This window comes from Saccopteryx leptura, chromosome 3, assembly GCF_036850995.1.
Source record: "Saccopteryx leptura isolate mSacLep1 chromosome 3, mSacLep1_pri_phased_curated, whole genome shotgun sequence".
Classification (NCBI taxonomy): Eukaryota; Metazoa; Chordata; class Mammalia; order Chiroptera; family Emballonuridae; genus Saccopteryx; species Saccopteryx leptura.
This window is the reverse complement of record NC_089505.1, coordinates 4,971,412-4,984,814: the sequence shown is the minus strand read 5'-3', so window position 1 is coordinate 4,984,814 and position 13,403 is coordinate 4,971,412. Positions and strand designations below refer to the sequence as shown.

Genomic DNA, 13,403 nt, shown 5'->3' with positions numbered 1-13,403 from the left:
CACACCCCAAAGGCAGTGTCAGATGATGCACGACCGAGACCTTTATCTCGCTGTCCTTCAGCAGGACGCCAAGACTCGTCACCACGCGAGAGAGTTCCTTTCTTGCAGGGAGAACAGGGGACACTCACGGCCAAGAGGTGATGACCACAAGGTTTGTCGCCCCCCCCCCCAGCAAACCAGGCCAGCGAGCGTGGCGTGTGCAGCTTCTTTTGTACAAATTGCTTTTGTTTATTGATTTAAATTTATTGTGTTTACATAGATTCAAGTGCCCCACTGAATACATCCCCCCGCCCCTGTGTTCCCCTCAACATCCCTCCTGCCCCCTCCCCCCAGCGCCCTCCCATTTCCCTCCAGGATTTGCTGTCCTGTTCTCTATAACGCTGTGTTATGTATATATAATTTCAGTAATCGCTTTCCCTTCTCTGATCCCATCTTCTCTTCTACTTTCCCTCTGTCCGCTTTTCCCTCTGGACCCATTGAACCCACCTCTGTCTCTATTCCGTTCCTCAGTTCACCCTGTTCATCCGATTCCTCAAATGACTGAGGTCATACGATATTTTTCTTTCTTATTTCTGTTGGTTCTCTCCCCCAGATATTGCTCACACTGATTAAGCTGCTATTCGGGAAAGCAGGGAGAAGGGATCTGTCTGGTGAGCACGCTGCGTGAACAGGGAGTGCACAGCCACGCGTGACATCAGCCAGGTTCAACCCTTCGAGGATGGCAGAGCAGGACATTCACATGGCATAGTTTTGTTTTGTTCTGGTTTGGTTTTTTTTTTTTAGCTACCTCAGAACGGGCGGCTCATTGATGGACAAGCTGAGTCTGCATGAGACACTGTGGCCACAGACAGGTCTGGGGAGAGGTTCCGAGTTGGGAGACAGGGGTGGCCGCCTGCACACAAGGAACAGTGAATCTCTGCGGCTTTGAGATTAAGCTGTGCTGCCGCTGAGACGCGGCCGAGCTTCCCCGGGTTTTAAGTTTCTTTAGTAGCGGACCTGCCCAACGGAACAAGGGGATCAGGGTTTTTAAGTGACTAAAATAGAAGCTCTGGGGGGCGGGGCAGGGGGGCAGGGGGAGGAGAAGAATCCCTTTCTGAGCGACCCGTTTGCGGTCTCCCGGCCTGCGGACGGACAGAAACCCCGGGCTGGGCAGCAGCGGTCTCAGATGTCACCCCATCGCCGGAGCCGCGGCTGGCTTCACGCACGTTAGTGGCTCCCTCCAGTTTGGGCGTCGCTCAAGACCGGCAGGCTTGCCACCGAGCAGGTGGCCAACCTTGCTCACTTGCCACCCAATGGGAAGAGCAGTCCCTATATTAAGCCAGTGACCCCGAGGTGCTGGCTCAAGTCGGTTACTAAAAGTGGTTCTGACTTACCCCCCGCTGCACGGAAAGGGAGTCTTGCCCTCTGCCGGTTCTAGCTGGTGCCCGAACGGTCACACGCTCCGCCTGAGGTGTGTGTGCTCTGGGACCCGGGGGGGTGGGGGGGGCGAGAATCTGGATGCCTGAGGAGGAAGACTGTGGCTCCCGGGCCGTCGTCATCGTCAGCGCTGCCTCGGGCGATATGCTCTCTCGTGTCCGCCGAGCCTTCTCTAAGTTCTACGGGGCGCTGTTAGTAAGTACCCTCGTTTCTGTCTTGACAGGCACCGGGCCTGTGTGGGGCACTGTCTGTTTGCTTGCTTGTTTGTTTCAGAGATAGTCCCCAACCTTATTTGGAAGCCTGATCGGCCGGTCCGTGAGATAATTATTATTATTATTATTTTTCAAAATGATGCATGGTATTTGTAACCTTCCCCCTCACTTCTTAATATTTTCCTTCATCTGAAATGGAGAGCATGAAACTTTTCAAAAGTCACTTCTCTGACTTTTTCTCTGTTTAGGTATAAACTGTTGTCCTTGTATTATTTTTATTTTTTTCTGTTTTTCTTCACATGTTGGCTTGTAAAAGCCTCCTGCTCCGCATCACGGCCGTTCTCTGTCTGGGGAGACTGGCGCTGGTGGCGGAGTCAGCCGGAGGCTGCGTGTCTGCCGGTGCTGACACGGGGCGGGGCCGGAGGTGGATTCTCGTGGTCTCTCTTCAGTCAGAGGGGGCGCGTCCACCCAGAGCTTGGAGCACTAGGGGCCGTCCACTTCCTTTATGTTCTTCTCATACATCTTCCCTCCTGTTTCGTTGGCATGTTATCCCATTGTCTCCGCCCGTTCCTTCCTGTTCTTCCTTCCCTAACGCAGCAGCTGCTGGAAGGTGACATTCGGCGGGCAGGTGACGTCCTTGCTCCGGGCTTGGTCTGTGGGACTTTGTCACAGGGACCCTCCTGCCCCGCCCTCTGGCTCTTCCATGCCGTTTTGATTCGTTGCATCTTTGCAGTTAGTAGTTTTTCCCCCTAAACCAGGATGCCCTGTCCTGTTACAGATCCTGATTCCGAGTGATTTCAGTTGGTCAGTGACTGTTCACGGAGCGTCATCAGGGCCGCAGGGGAGCCAGAGGCCGGGGCGTGTGGCCGTCCTCCCTCTGCAGATTGCTGGCCTTCTCCTCTTTGGATCCATAGGTCACTGCAGAGACAAATGCCCGGGAAATGACGTGACACTGTCCCTACATGGTGTGCCCTCGCCTTGCGCCCAGGGAGCCCCCGATCCTTCTGAAGACAAAGGATTTAGATGGAGGCCCTTGGCAATGTCACCGACCTTGTATGTCATGCACGTGGTGGCACTGGGGGTGGGTGCAGACAGGCTCTGAAGGAGAGGGCGGTGGTGACAGTGTGCCGTGGTGGGGTGGGTGTGGCCAGGGTCAGGATTCCCTGGGTCCCGGGGACACTGGGCTGCGAGCTCCACGTTCTCGGGCCCGAGGTGAGGAGTGCGGGCATGGGGGTGAGCACGCGTCCGGGCGAGAGGCGGCGGAGGGCCGCACGCCAGGGACACGGGAGCAGAGCTATTTTGGGAATGCCGTCCTGGCAGGTCTCACGCTGGGTCACGCAGGAGAAACTGAAACGGGGAAGCTTTTAGGGGCCGTGATCCCCTGTGGGTCGCAGGGCGAGGGAGAGCTTCCGGGCACCGGGTGAGGAGTCAGGTCCCGCGGGCTGGGCGTGAGGACAGCGGCCCCGGCCGGCTTCCCCCGTCCTCGTTTCCGTGATGAGCACGTCACAGCCGCACACGGAGGAGGAACCGCAGGGTCACAGGAGCCTGGGACTCCCCACACGCATCGCCGGTGCCCCTGACTCTTCTAGAACCCAGAGTTTTTGTCATTTATTTTTCCAACCTTCACTGTCCTATTTTAAAGCCATTGGAAACATATTACACAACAGCACATGGTTGGTATCTTAGCTACCGTGCCCTGTGTGTGACCGGTGCAAGCATTGCTTAGCCAACGTTTTCATTGAACGGATGTTCCCGGTAAAACATCGCCATCGGGGTGTGTGTGCCGAGCGATAAGCCTCACAGGCATCTGTCCATGGTGGGGGCGTCCAGAAGTCTCCTTTAGACATGAGGGGGACAGGGACGTGTGTCTGCAAGGCAAGCCCGGGGCGCATAAACTGGACACACGTGGCCATTGAGGTCTGAAACCTGCTGCTCTGGGACCTGCCACAGTGTCTGCTGACTAGACTATCGCTGTGTGTTCAGTGCGTGAGGACGTGGGGGGTCCTCTCAGCGAGTGACTTGCTCAGGCACCCAGGCAGAGGGTGGTGACCCTCGGGGCGATGCAGGTGGGCAAACTGCTCTGCAGGGTCCCCACGCCATCCTGCCCAGTGAGTGACCGCAGGCCCCGTCTGCGGCGACGAGAGCCAGAGCTTAGGAACTGCATCGCCGGGCCGGGCTGCCGTCTCAGAAGGGACAGAGCGGGGAAGGGGGTGTAGCGCGAGGGGCGAGGTGTTTGGGGCCGTCGGACACATTCCAGCAGCGCAGGCCCCTCGGCTGGTGGGCTTCTGAGTCGACATGTCTGTTTCTGTGTTGGCTCCAGGGTATGCGGTTATGATCACGGCTCTCGGGGGTGAGGGGCCCTGCACACGTCATCCTGCAGAGGTGGACTTAGGGGAGACCCATCGGAGAGAGGCCTCCACGGCCCCAGCCGTGGGTGCTCATGACCGAGGACTTGGGAGCTGTGATGTGACCACGTGCAGGATGGGACCTGACCTGGGACAGTCACACCCACACCGCAGACGTGCAGCTTCTAGTCTTTATCCTCCCCTCTCCCCCCATCCTGGTCCTCACCTCAGACCCTCCCCTTCCAGGCCACCTCCGGGGCCCCGGGACTCTCCCACCTCCCACGCCACCCCTCAGCGAGGAGGGTCGTAGCCGGGACTTCTGGGTTCCACCAGCAACATCAGGGGCCTCGGTGAGGCTGGACGGTTGGCCCCTGTGCCCTGTCAGTCAGCCTGGGGGCTGAGGACACCGACTGGTGTGTTGATGGGCGCCCTCCCTCTGCAGGGCAAGTGGCCACCGCTGTCCCGGCAAACTGTCCGGATGCCGGGCTCCGAGCTGGAGCAGGAGCTGCTGCGGGTGCCCCGGGCCCCCTGATGTACAGGCCGCAGCTCTGCCCAGGGCGGCAGGTATTTGCAGGGGCTGGTGGATCCCAGCCAAGGCGCATGCAGGAGTCTGTATCACTATCTCCCCTCCTCTCACCTGAAAAGAAAAAGAAAAGCGTGTGGGAAGTCCTGTCCGTACAGGAAAGAGTTCGGCAGTTGCAGAGCTCAGTGCCACCCACAGTTTCCAGCTCCACTGGGGGATGTGGAACCTCTCCCCCGGGGACAAGGGTGATGACTGTCACAGCTTAGTGCTCAGACGGGGAAGTCAGGAAATAAGAGGGTTTGGTGTCTTACTAGTAGCCTCGGCGGGTTAGCTGGTTAATTATGCTTCTTAGCGGGTGTTAAGCTAACAGATGAGTGCTGTCAGCTGACTTCTCTCCCTGAATGCGGCTGGTTCCGGGTGGAAGCCACGGTGCTCTGGGGTTCACGGTGCTCTGGGGTTCACGCTCCGGGGCTGCCTTTCCCTGGATTTGCCTCCCCTCCGGCCTGTCCACCATCTCTGCACGTGGGGGCAGGGGCTCCGGAGTTACTCTTCTTGTCCTCTCCGGGGATAGCATTCTAACCCAGGTGTTCTTCCGTAATTTTTTCTAAATAGACTTAGAACACACCCCCAGGCGGCACTCCATCCGCGGGCAGGACCCTCAGAGAGTGGCCAGCTGTGTACACCGGCTCCGCTTCGTAACTCACGGGCTGGGGACCACGACTGTGTCTGGGAGGATCACTGGTCTCAGACCCCTCCGTTCCTCCCTGTCCACTGAGAATGGGCCTGTCTGGTTCTGTCCTGTTCTGTCCCGTAAAGCTGGACCACGTTCGGCGACCTCTGGCCCCTGATTCAGACCTCTGAGGTTCCTGGGTGGGCAGACAGAACAGGAGGGCAGCCCCAGCCTTGACCCTGGTCTGGGGGCCGCCTCCCCAGGGCTGCCCGTGATTGGATCTCCCCTGCTTGGCCCGGTGCCTTCACCCTGGATTCTCGAAGTGACGCGTTTGCTCTGATGTCGGCCCCCCGTGCTCCTTCCTGCGTGACCCCCCCCCCCCGCTCGTACAGATGACTCTGCACAAGTGGAGACAGCGCCTGGGGGCCTTTCTGACCTGTCGCGGGGCCTGAAGCCTCGCTGGGGTTCGGGAAAGGTGGGTGGAAACTCACCCAGGGTCAGCTCCACGCCGTCGGCAAAGGGCTTTATAAACTGACCTCGATTCGTCATTTCTCGCATTCTTGACACCAGTTAGGGGTGCTCTGCCTAATGCATATCTCAAGTCTCCGTGGATGAGTCCACAGCACGTGGGGCCAGACAACATACCTCCCCGGCCCTGGCTTTACCCTCCGGGCCAGCTCTCTGTGTGCCGTGCCCTGGAGAGTGTGTGCTCACCGCTGGGAGACGGCAGGCTGGCACTTCTCTGCAGCTCCATCCGAGCAGAACGAGAGTGGCTCCATGTTAGCTGTGCGCCGGTGTCCCCGCGTGTTAGCCCGTGTGCCGGCGTCCCCGCGTGTTAGCCCGTGTGCCGGCGTCCCCGCGTGTTAGCCCGTGTGCCGGCGTCCCCGCGTGTTAGCCCGTGTGCCGGCGTCCCCGCATGTTAGCTGTGTGCCGGCGTCCCCGCGTGTTAGCCCGTGTGCCGGCGTCCCCGCGTGTTAGCTGTGTGCTGGTGTTTCTGCCTCAGGAGTCCCACAGATAGGTGACTATTTCCTTCATTCTGGTAACTTCTACGCTCCCCCCGTTCCAACAATCGAGAACTCTAATCTTTCATCAAAAACAAGAAAGAAGCAGTAGGCATCTCAAGTACAGGTGACGACACTGAGTTTGATAACATGGATACATGCTTCCATACGTTATTCTGTAACTCTGCACGTGTATCAGTCGTGTGCTGTGGGCCGGGTAGCAGGCGTGGTGGTAGGTTTAGAACCCTCAGAACGTGATTGGGCCGGGCCGGGTCCCCGGGTCCCCTCTTTGTCACAGGTGCACTTTGCTCTGACGTCACGTTCGAGGGCTGTGATGGAAAACAAGAAAAAACATACGTAGCACTTTGTGCAAACGGGGGGCTGGGGGCCTGACTCCTCCTTGCGGACACTGGCTGAGGGCGGGGCGTGGGGCCGCGGGGTGGGTGTGTGCCGGGAAGGGCGGGTGTGAGAGGTGAGCAAGGGCCCCGAGCGCCGAGCGGGGCAGCAGGGCCGCTGGCTGCACCCCGTGTCCAGAGGCAGGGTGTTGGGGGAGGTGGTGGCAGAAACGGAAGCCAGAGTGTCAGGTACACTCGTGACCACGAAGTACCAGGGGGGCCATACACGTGGGGGCCCACGGTGCAGGAACAGCCAGAGGTGGGGGCCGTACACGTGGGGGCCCACGGTGCAGGAACGGCCAGAGGTGGGGGCCACACACGTGGGGGCCCACGGTGCAGGAACGGCCAGAGGTGGGGGCCGTACACGTGGGGGCCCACGGTGCAGGAACGGCCAGAGGTGGGGGCCATACACGTGGGGGCCCACGGTGCAGGAACAGCCAGAGGTGGGGGCCATACATATGGGGGCCCACGGTGCAGGAACAGCCAGAGGTGGGGGCCATACACGTGGGGGCCCACGGTGCAGGAACGGCCAGAGGTGGGGGCCATACACGTGGGGGCCCACGGTGCAGGAACAGCCAGAGGTGGGGGCCATACACGTGGGGGCCCACGGTGCAGGAACAGCCAGAGGTGGGGGCCATACACGTGGGGGCCCACGGTTCAGGAACAGCCAGAGGTGGGGGCCATACACGTGGGGGCCCACGGTGCAGGAACAGCCAGAGGGGGTGGGCCACACACGTGGGGGCCCACGGTGCAGGAACGGCCAGAGGTGGGGGCCGTACACGTGGGGGCCCACGGTGCAGGAACAGCCAGAGGTGGGGGCCGTACACGTGGGGGCCCACGGTGCAGGAACAGCCAGAGGTGGGGGCCGTACACATGGGGGCCCACGGTGCAGGAACAGCCAGAGGTGGGGGCCGTACACGTGGGGGCCCACGGTGCAGGAACAGCCAGAGGTGGGGGCCACACACGTGGGGGCCCACGGCGCAGGAACGGCCAGAGGTGGGGGCCGTACACGTGGGGGCCCACGGCGCAGGAACGGCCAGAGGTGGGGGCCGTACACGTGGGGGCCCACGGCGCAGGAACGGCCAGAGGTGGGGGCCACACACGTGGGGGCCCACGGTGCAGGAACAGCCAGAGGTGGGGGCCACACACGTGGGGGCCCACGGCGCAGGAACAGCCAGAGGTGGGGGCCCACGGTGCAGGAACAGCCAGAGGTGGGGGCCACACACGTGGGAGCCCACGGCGCAGGAACAGCCAGAGGTGGGGGCCCACGGTGCAGGAACAGCCAGAGGTGGGGGCCACACACGTGGGAGCCCATGGTGCAGGAACGGCCAGAGGTGGGGGGGGCCCACGGTGCAGGAACAGCCAGAGGTGGGGGCCCACGGCGCAGGAACGGCCAGAGGTGGGGGCCACACACGTGGGGGCCCACGGCGCAGGAACGGCCAGAGGTGGGGGCCACACACGTGGGGGCCCACGGCGCAGGAACGGCCAGAGGTGGGGGCCGTACACGTGGGGGACCACGGCGCAGGAACAGCCAGAGGTGGGGGCCGTACACGTGGGGGCCCACGGTGCAGGAACAGCCAGAGGTGGGGGCCGTACACGTGGGGGCCCACGGTGCAGGAACAGCCAGAGGTGGGGGCCATACACGTGGGGGCCCACGGTGCAGGAACGGCCAGAGGTGGGGGGGGCACACATGTGGGGGCCCACGGTGCAGGAACAGCCAGAGGGGGGGGCACACATGTGGGGGCCCACGGTGCAGGAACAGCCAGAAGTGGGTGAGGCATTGCGGGACACGCTCAGATATACATGGACCGCTTGGAGAGCTGTGGAGCTGGAGATGAGAATTTGAGACGTGTAAGGATTATTTAAGGGAAATGCCATGATGATTATCATTATGTTGTCGGCATAAACAATCTGGGCCTCTAGCTCAGGTTTACTAAGGATCCAAACGGAGCTGTCTTCTGGTTGGACACGCAACTCCATAGCTACGGGTCTGGAACTGGACGAGGGAAATTCAACCGAGTTCAAGTGAACGCTGAGCAGCGGCCCACGCCGCTTGCCCGTGCAGGTGGACAGAGACGTTACTACGGACGCTGACCCATTTCCTCCGCACACGCGAAGTTCAGGAAACACTGTGAACTGTCCTTCCATCTCCTGGAAGCCTGTGCGGTGGGCAGTACCAGGCCTGAGTTCCAGGGACTGAAACGGAGACATCAGGAGTCCAGGCCATTGGTCAGTCCCACAGATGCTGGGCGGCCCATGAGAACTTACCCTCAGGCCCTGACCCGGCCGCGTGGTCTCTCGTGTGCGGTTTCTCGGGCTCGGAGGAACGGGCTCCTCCCTTCTTAGAGGGAGTGGGCAAGGCCGCCGGCCTGTTTCCTGGGCACGCAGGACCCTGTCCCTGTCCCTGTCCTGTCCTGTCCGCAGGGGCTCCTCCCCCGGGACTGCCTACTCCCAAACCCTCCAGTGCAGAAGGGTGAGCACCTCCAGCACCTGCTGTTCCATGGGGCGGCCAGAGGTGGTCTGGGTTCTCCGAGAGACAGCGAGGACGATTCTCCTAACCATCCCACGGGAGCCAGAGACAGCGGGGACGATTCCCCTAACCATCCCACAGGAGCCAGAGACAGCGGGGACGATTCCTCTAACCATCCCACGGGAGCCAGAGACAGCGGGGACGATTCCCCTAACCATCCCACGGGAGCCAGAGACAGCAGGGACGATCCTCCTAACCATCCCACGGGAGCCAGAGACAGCGGGGACGATTCCCCTAACCATCCCACGGGAGCCAGAGACAGCAGGGACGATCCTCCTAACCATCCCACAGGAGCCAGAGACAGCGGGGACGATTCCTCTAACCATCCCACAGGAGCCAGAGACAGCGGGGACGATTCCTCTAACCATCCCACGGGAGCCAGAGACAGCGGGGACGATTCCCCTGACCATCCCACGGGAGCCAGAGACAGCGGGGACGATTCCGCTAACCATCCCACAGGAGCCAGAGACAGCGGGGACGATTCCTCTAACCATCCCACAGGAGCCAGAGACAGCGGGGACGATTCCTCTAACCATCCCACGGGAGCCAGAGACAGCGGGGACGATCCTCCTAACCATCCCACGGGAGCCAGAGACAGCGGGGACGGTTCCCCTGACCATCCCACGGGAGCGCCACAGAGCAAAGACACGCCCCTTCGGAGAAGGCACAGAACCAAGCCAGCAAGGAGTGAAGACCTTTTTGTACCTCATCCTCTAATGTGTCCCAGGGGCCCCCTCAGCCCTCGGGGGAGGCCTGCCTCGGCGGGGACCTGCTGTGCCGTCTGCGCCCCGGGACAGTGAATCTGGTTCTGCGGTGACCTAGCTACCGAGCGCCACCGGCGGACGCAGGGAGCTGCAGGCCCGGCTCCTCCTCCTCCCTTCCCGCAGCCGGCCTTTGCTTTTCTTTCTTTCATTTAAAAAAGTTTTTAAATTTATTTTTCAATTACAGTCGACATACAATATGACATTAGGTTCAGGTGTCCACCGTAGCGATTAGACATTTCTGTACCTTGTGAAGTACGCGCCCCGAGGAGTCTTTCCAAGCTGCGTCCAACGTGGGTGTTCGTTCTGCGTGCTGAGTGCGGAGGACGGCAGTCGTCCATCTGGCTGTTTCTTGACCATCTCTCGGTCCCGCTCTGGTGAGGAGGAGGCGGTGGAGACCATAGGCGGGTTCCATTCCTCTGAAGTGAAGCCGCTCCCCTTGCCGTGCCAACAGCCGCCTTGTCCCTCCTCCCGTGGTCTTCCCCGTGGCTGCAGCCACGCCTGTTGCCTCTGTGTGTATCCAAATGTGTCCTCTTGTCCTCTGGGGATGCCAGTCATGCTGGGCCAGGGCCTACCTGCATGGCCTTGTTTTACCTGGGTCACCTCTCCCCATCCCCAAACACAGCCACGCTCTGAGGTCCCTACTTTCCCGAACTGGTTTTAACCAGCTGTTTACATGTCAAAATTTATAAATAAAATGACAAGGCAATAGATTAAAAAAATGTATGTATACATAAACTTTGAGAAAGGGCTAGTTCCATCCTATATAAAGAGCTCTGAGAAAACAAGAAAAATAACTCTCCCAAAAATAAAATGGACCAAAGATGTGGACATAATTTACAAAGTAGAAAAGTAATGCGAACAACCTCCATATATTTTAAAATACTGCTAAAAACCAAACAGAGGCAAATGAAACTGGTAAGTGGTTTTAGGTCGTGCATCCTGGCCAGATGTGAGCCCTCGTCCGTGTTCTGTGGGTCGTGTGTTTGACGGCCGGGGGAGCGGCAATGGATTCAGCTTTTGGAAAACAACGTGCCGTGTATTGTTGGCCTCGAAATTTTTGTGATTTTAACTCAGTGTTCCAGTTTGTGGGAATGTATTCTAAGGACACAATAAGACATCTATTAACGCTTTATGTTTGACAGTGCTCCTTGCAGTATTATTATTATGATTATACTTAAACGGGAGAATAATTTTAAACTAAATTATGTTGCCCACAATGGGAGGATATTATGTGACCATAAAATAAGCTTGTAAAAATGCTCTTATCCAACATGAGGTGGAGAAATCAGGCTTCAAAACGGTGGGAGCCGTCAAGTGTCAGGTCCCGGGGGGTGTCCTGCTACTTCCACACGCTCCAGTCACAGAAACTGTGCGCGCTGGAGTATCCCTTCTGTGACTGGAACGTGAATTGTGTGATTGTTTCTGCTTTTCCCAGTAGAATTGCTGCTCGGGAGGTAAGAATTCTGTTTATCTGTCGGCCCCTGGTCTCAGGGCTGGTTCCCGGTGTGTGTGTTAGCAGACACTCAAACAGTTCTCAAATATTTGTTCAGCAATCTCTCTCTCTCTCTCTCTCTCTCTCTCTCTCTCTCTCACACACACACACACACACACACACACACACACACACGTGCACCCAAAGTGCGTGAGCTACAGGCTGACACATGCACGCACAGTAAGAGAACCTGCTAAAATAATAGTACCGATGACATAACTAAGATTCTCGACTTTAAAAAAAAAAAGGCAGGTTTCCATCTGATGTGCGGAACAGCGGCCTATTCTTAATCCTGTCAAGGAATGAAAATGAGTTTAAAATCCCTCCGTTCTCCTGATGTCAAGTGTGAATCATGCCTTTCAGCTAATGCTTCCTACTTTGCAGAAGGAATTTCTGAAGTCTTCATTTCCTTGGCTTCGCCCAGTAGGGTGAGAGCAGACCTCCTCCCATTTCCCTGCTGAGGGCCTGTGCTGTCCCTGCCCACGCGGTTGGTGCCGGAGCCAGGGGGCAGAGGGACCAGGGCTGGAGTGTGAGGACCCCACAGGCGGACACTCTGCCCAGTGCGTGCCCATTGCCGCCTTCGGGACCAGTGGCCTTCTGCCACCCTCCTGCTGCTCACGCCCGCGTCCCTGGCGTTAATAGCCTGCCACGCTCGCTCAGAGTAGGCCTTTAGTAGAATGCGTACGGATGGTCCCAGCCCGTTTAGGAAAGATAAAAACAACAATCTGGAAGCCAATGCGTTCTTTCCAGGGCAGGGGAGAAAAAGAAACAGTCCCGTCACCGTGAGCAACTTCAGCCCCGTCCTCCTGCAGACGGGCCACGGTGCGGACCGTGTGGTCCTCCTGTGGACGGCACGCGGGCTCTGGGGTGTCACTGTCACCCGGCGTCCGTCCAGAACCGAGGCCTCGGGGAACAGCTGTGGGGAGTCATCGCGCAATTAAGTTTTGTCAGCTTGTGTTTAAATCAAAGACTTAATGAGCAATCCTACGTCATTTTAATATTGGTTCTTAATTAATATGCTGATACATGGGACATGGAACTTTCTGTCTCAATATATTTAGCATATTGGACTTGTTTTTCTTCCTGCCTCATTAGTGCTGGTTTGGGGACATCTGCCCCTCTTCAGCTGGTGACTCTGTGGTCCCCATCTATGTGACACAAAAGGCCTTTGAGAAGTTAAACTGCTTTATTGTCACTCGTGGCGGGGGCGGGGAAGGGGGCTGGATGAGTCATGTGAAGGCAGGGGGTTCGTTTGCTGCAGGAGCAGATGGAGTTCCGGAAGGGACGGGCCCTTCGCATACTTGTCTGGGGGAGAACCCGGAATGGTCTCTGCTCCGTGGTGTTCGGTTGTCCGGTCAAGTGTCAGGACTGCGAGGTTGGGGCTCAGGCCACGTTCCCGGCGTGCTCTTCTCTTTGACCCGAGCGCATCGTCACAGACACGGGTACACGCACAGCGGAGGGGGAAACGGAGGAGCCAAGCTGACCTTTCTCTGGGACTGGGTCTGGGGACCTGGTCAGGGCTGTCCCCGATTCCCTCCATCTCAGGTGGCACCCTCCACCCCCAAAACCCACACCCTGAGCCCATTCCGAAGGTCCCAGGAGGTCAGAGTTTGTCCTCCGGCCCCCAGAGACAAGTCTCAGCCACAGCTTCACCCAGTGTCCGCTCTGAGGGACGCAGAAGGGTTAGGGCCGTGAGCTGCTCGGGACGTCAGGAGCTCAGCGAGTCCCCTGCGACGTGGGGAGGTGGGAGTGGCCGGCGTGATGTCACGGCTGCTCCTGGGGAGGTGGGCGTGGCCGGCGTGATGTCACGGCTGCTCCTGGGGAGGTGGGCATGGCCAGCGTGACGTCACGGCTGCTCCTGGGGAGATGGGCGTGGCCGGCGTGACGTCCTGGCTGCTCCTGGGGAGGTGGGAGTGGCCAGCATGAAGTCAAGGCTGCTCCTGGGGAGGTGGGAGTGGCCAGCGCGACGTCACAGCTGCTCCTGGGGAGGTGGGCGTGGCCGGCGTGACGTCACGGCTGCTCCGGGAGCCGGGAGCTCCTCTACGCGGGTTTCTT

General features: G+C 59.1%; 1 protein-coding gene across 4 annotated transcripts in view; it reads left to right on the top strand.

Annotated features, from left to right (window-relative positions):
- Positions 1 to 13,403, top strand: part of RPS6KA2 (ribosomal protein S6 kinase A2) — a 242,493-nt gene that overhangs the window by 84,223 nt on the left and 144,867 nt on the right. Inside the window, exon 1 of one of the 4 annotated variants that reach the window (XM_066372864.1) lies at positions 1,353 to 1,450. The exons of 2 other annotated variants lie outside the window; for them this stretch is intronic. Coding sequence is in view for 1 of the 2 variants with exons in the window: in XM_066372860.1 (XP_066228957.1) it covers positions 1,498 to 1,611 (114 nt within the window). In the remaining variant the exon portion in view is untranslated. Of the gene's footprint in view, positions 1 to 1,352; positions 1,451 to 1,492; positions 1,612 to 13,403 lie in introns of those variants that run through there. One more of the 4 variants, XM_066372860.1, reaches the window with a different exon arrangement.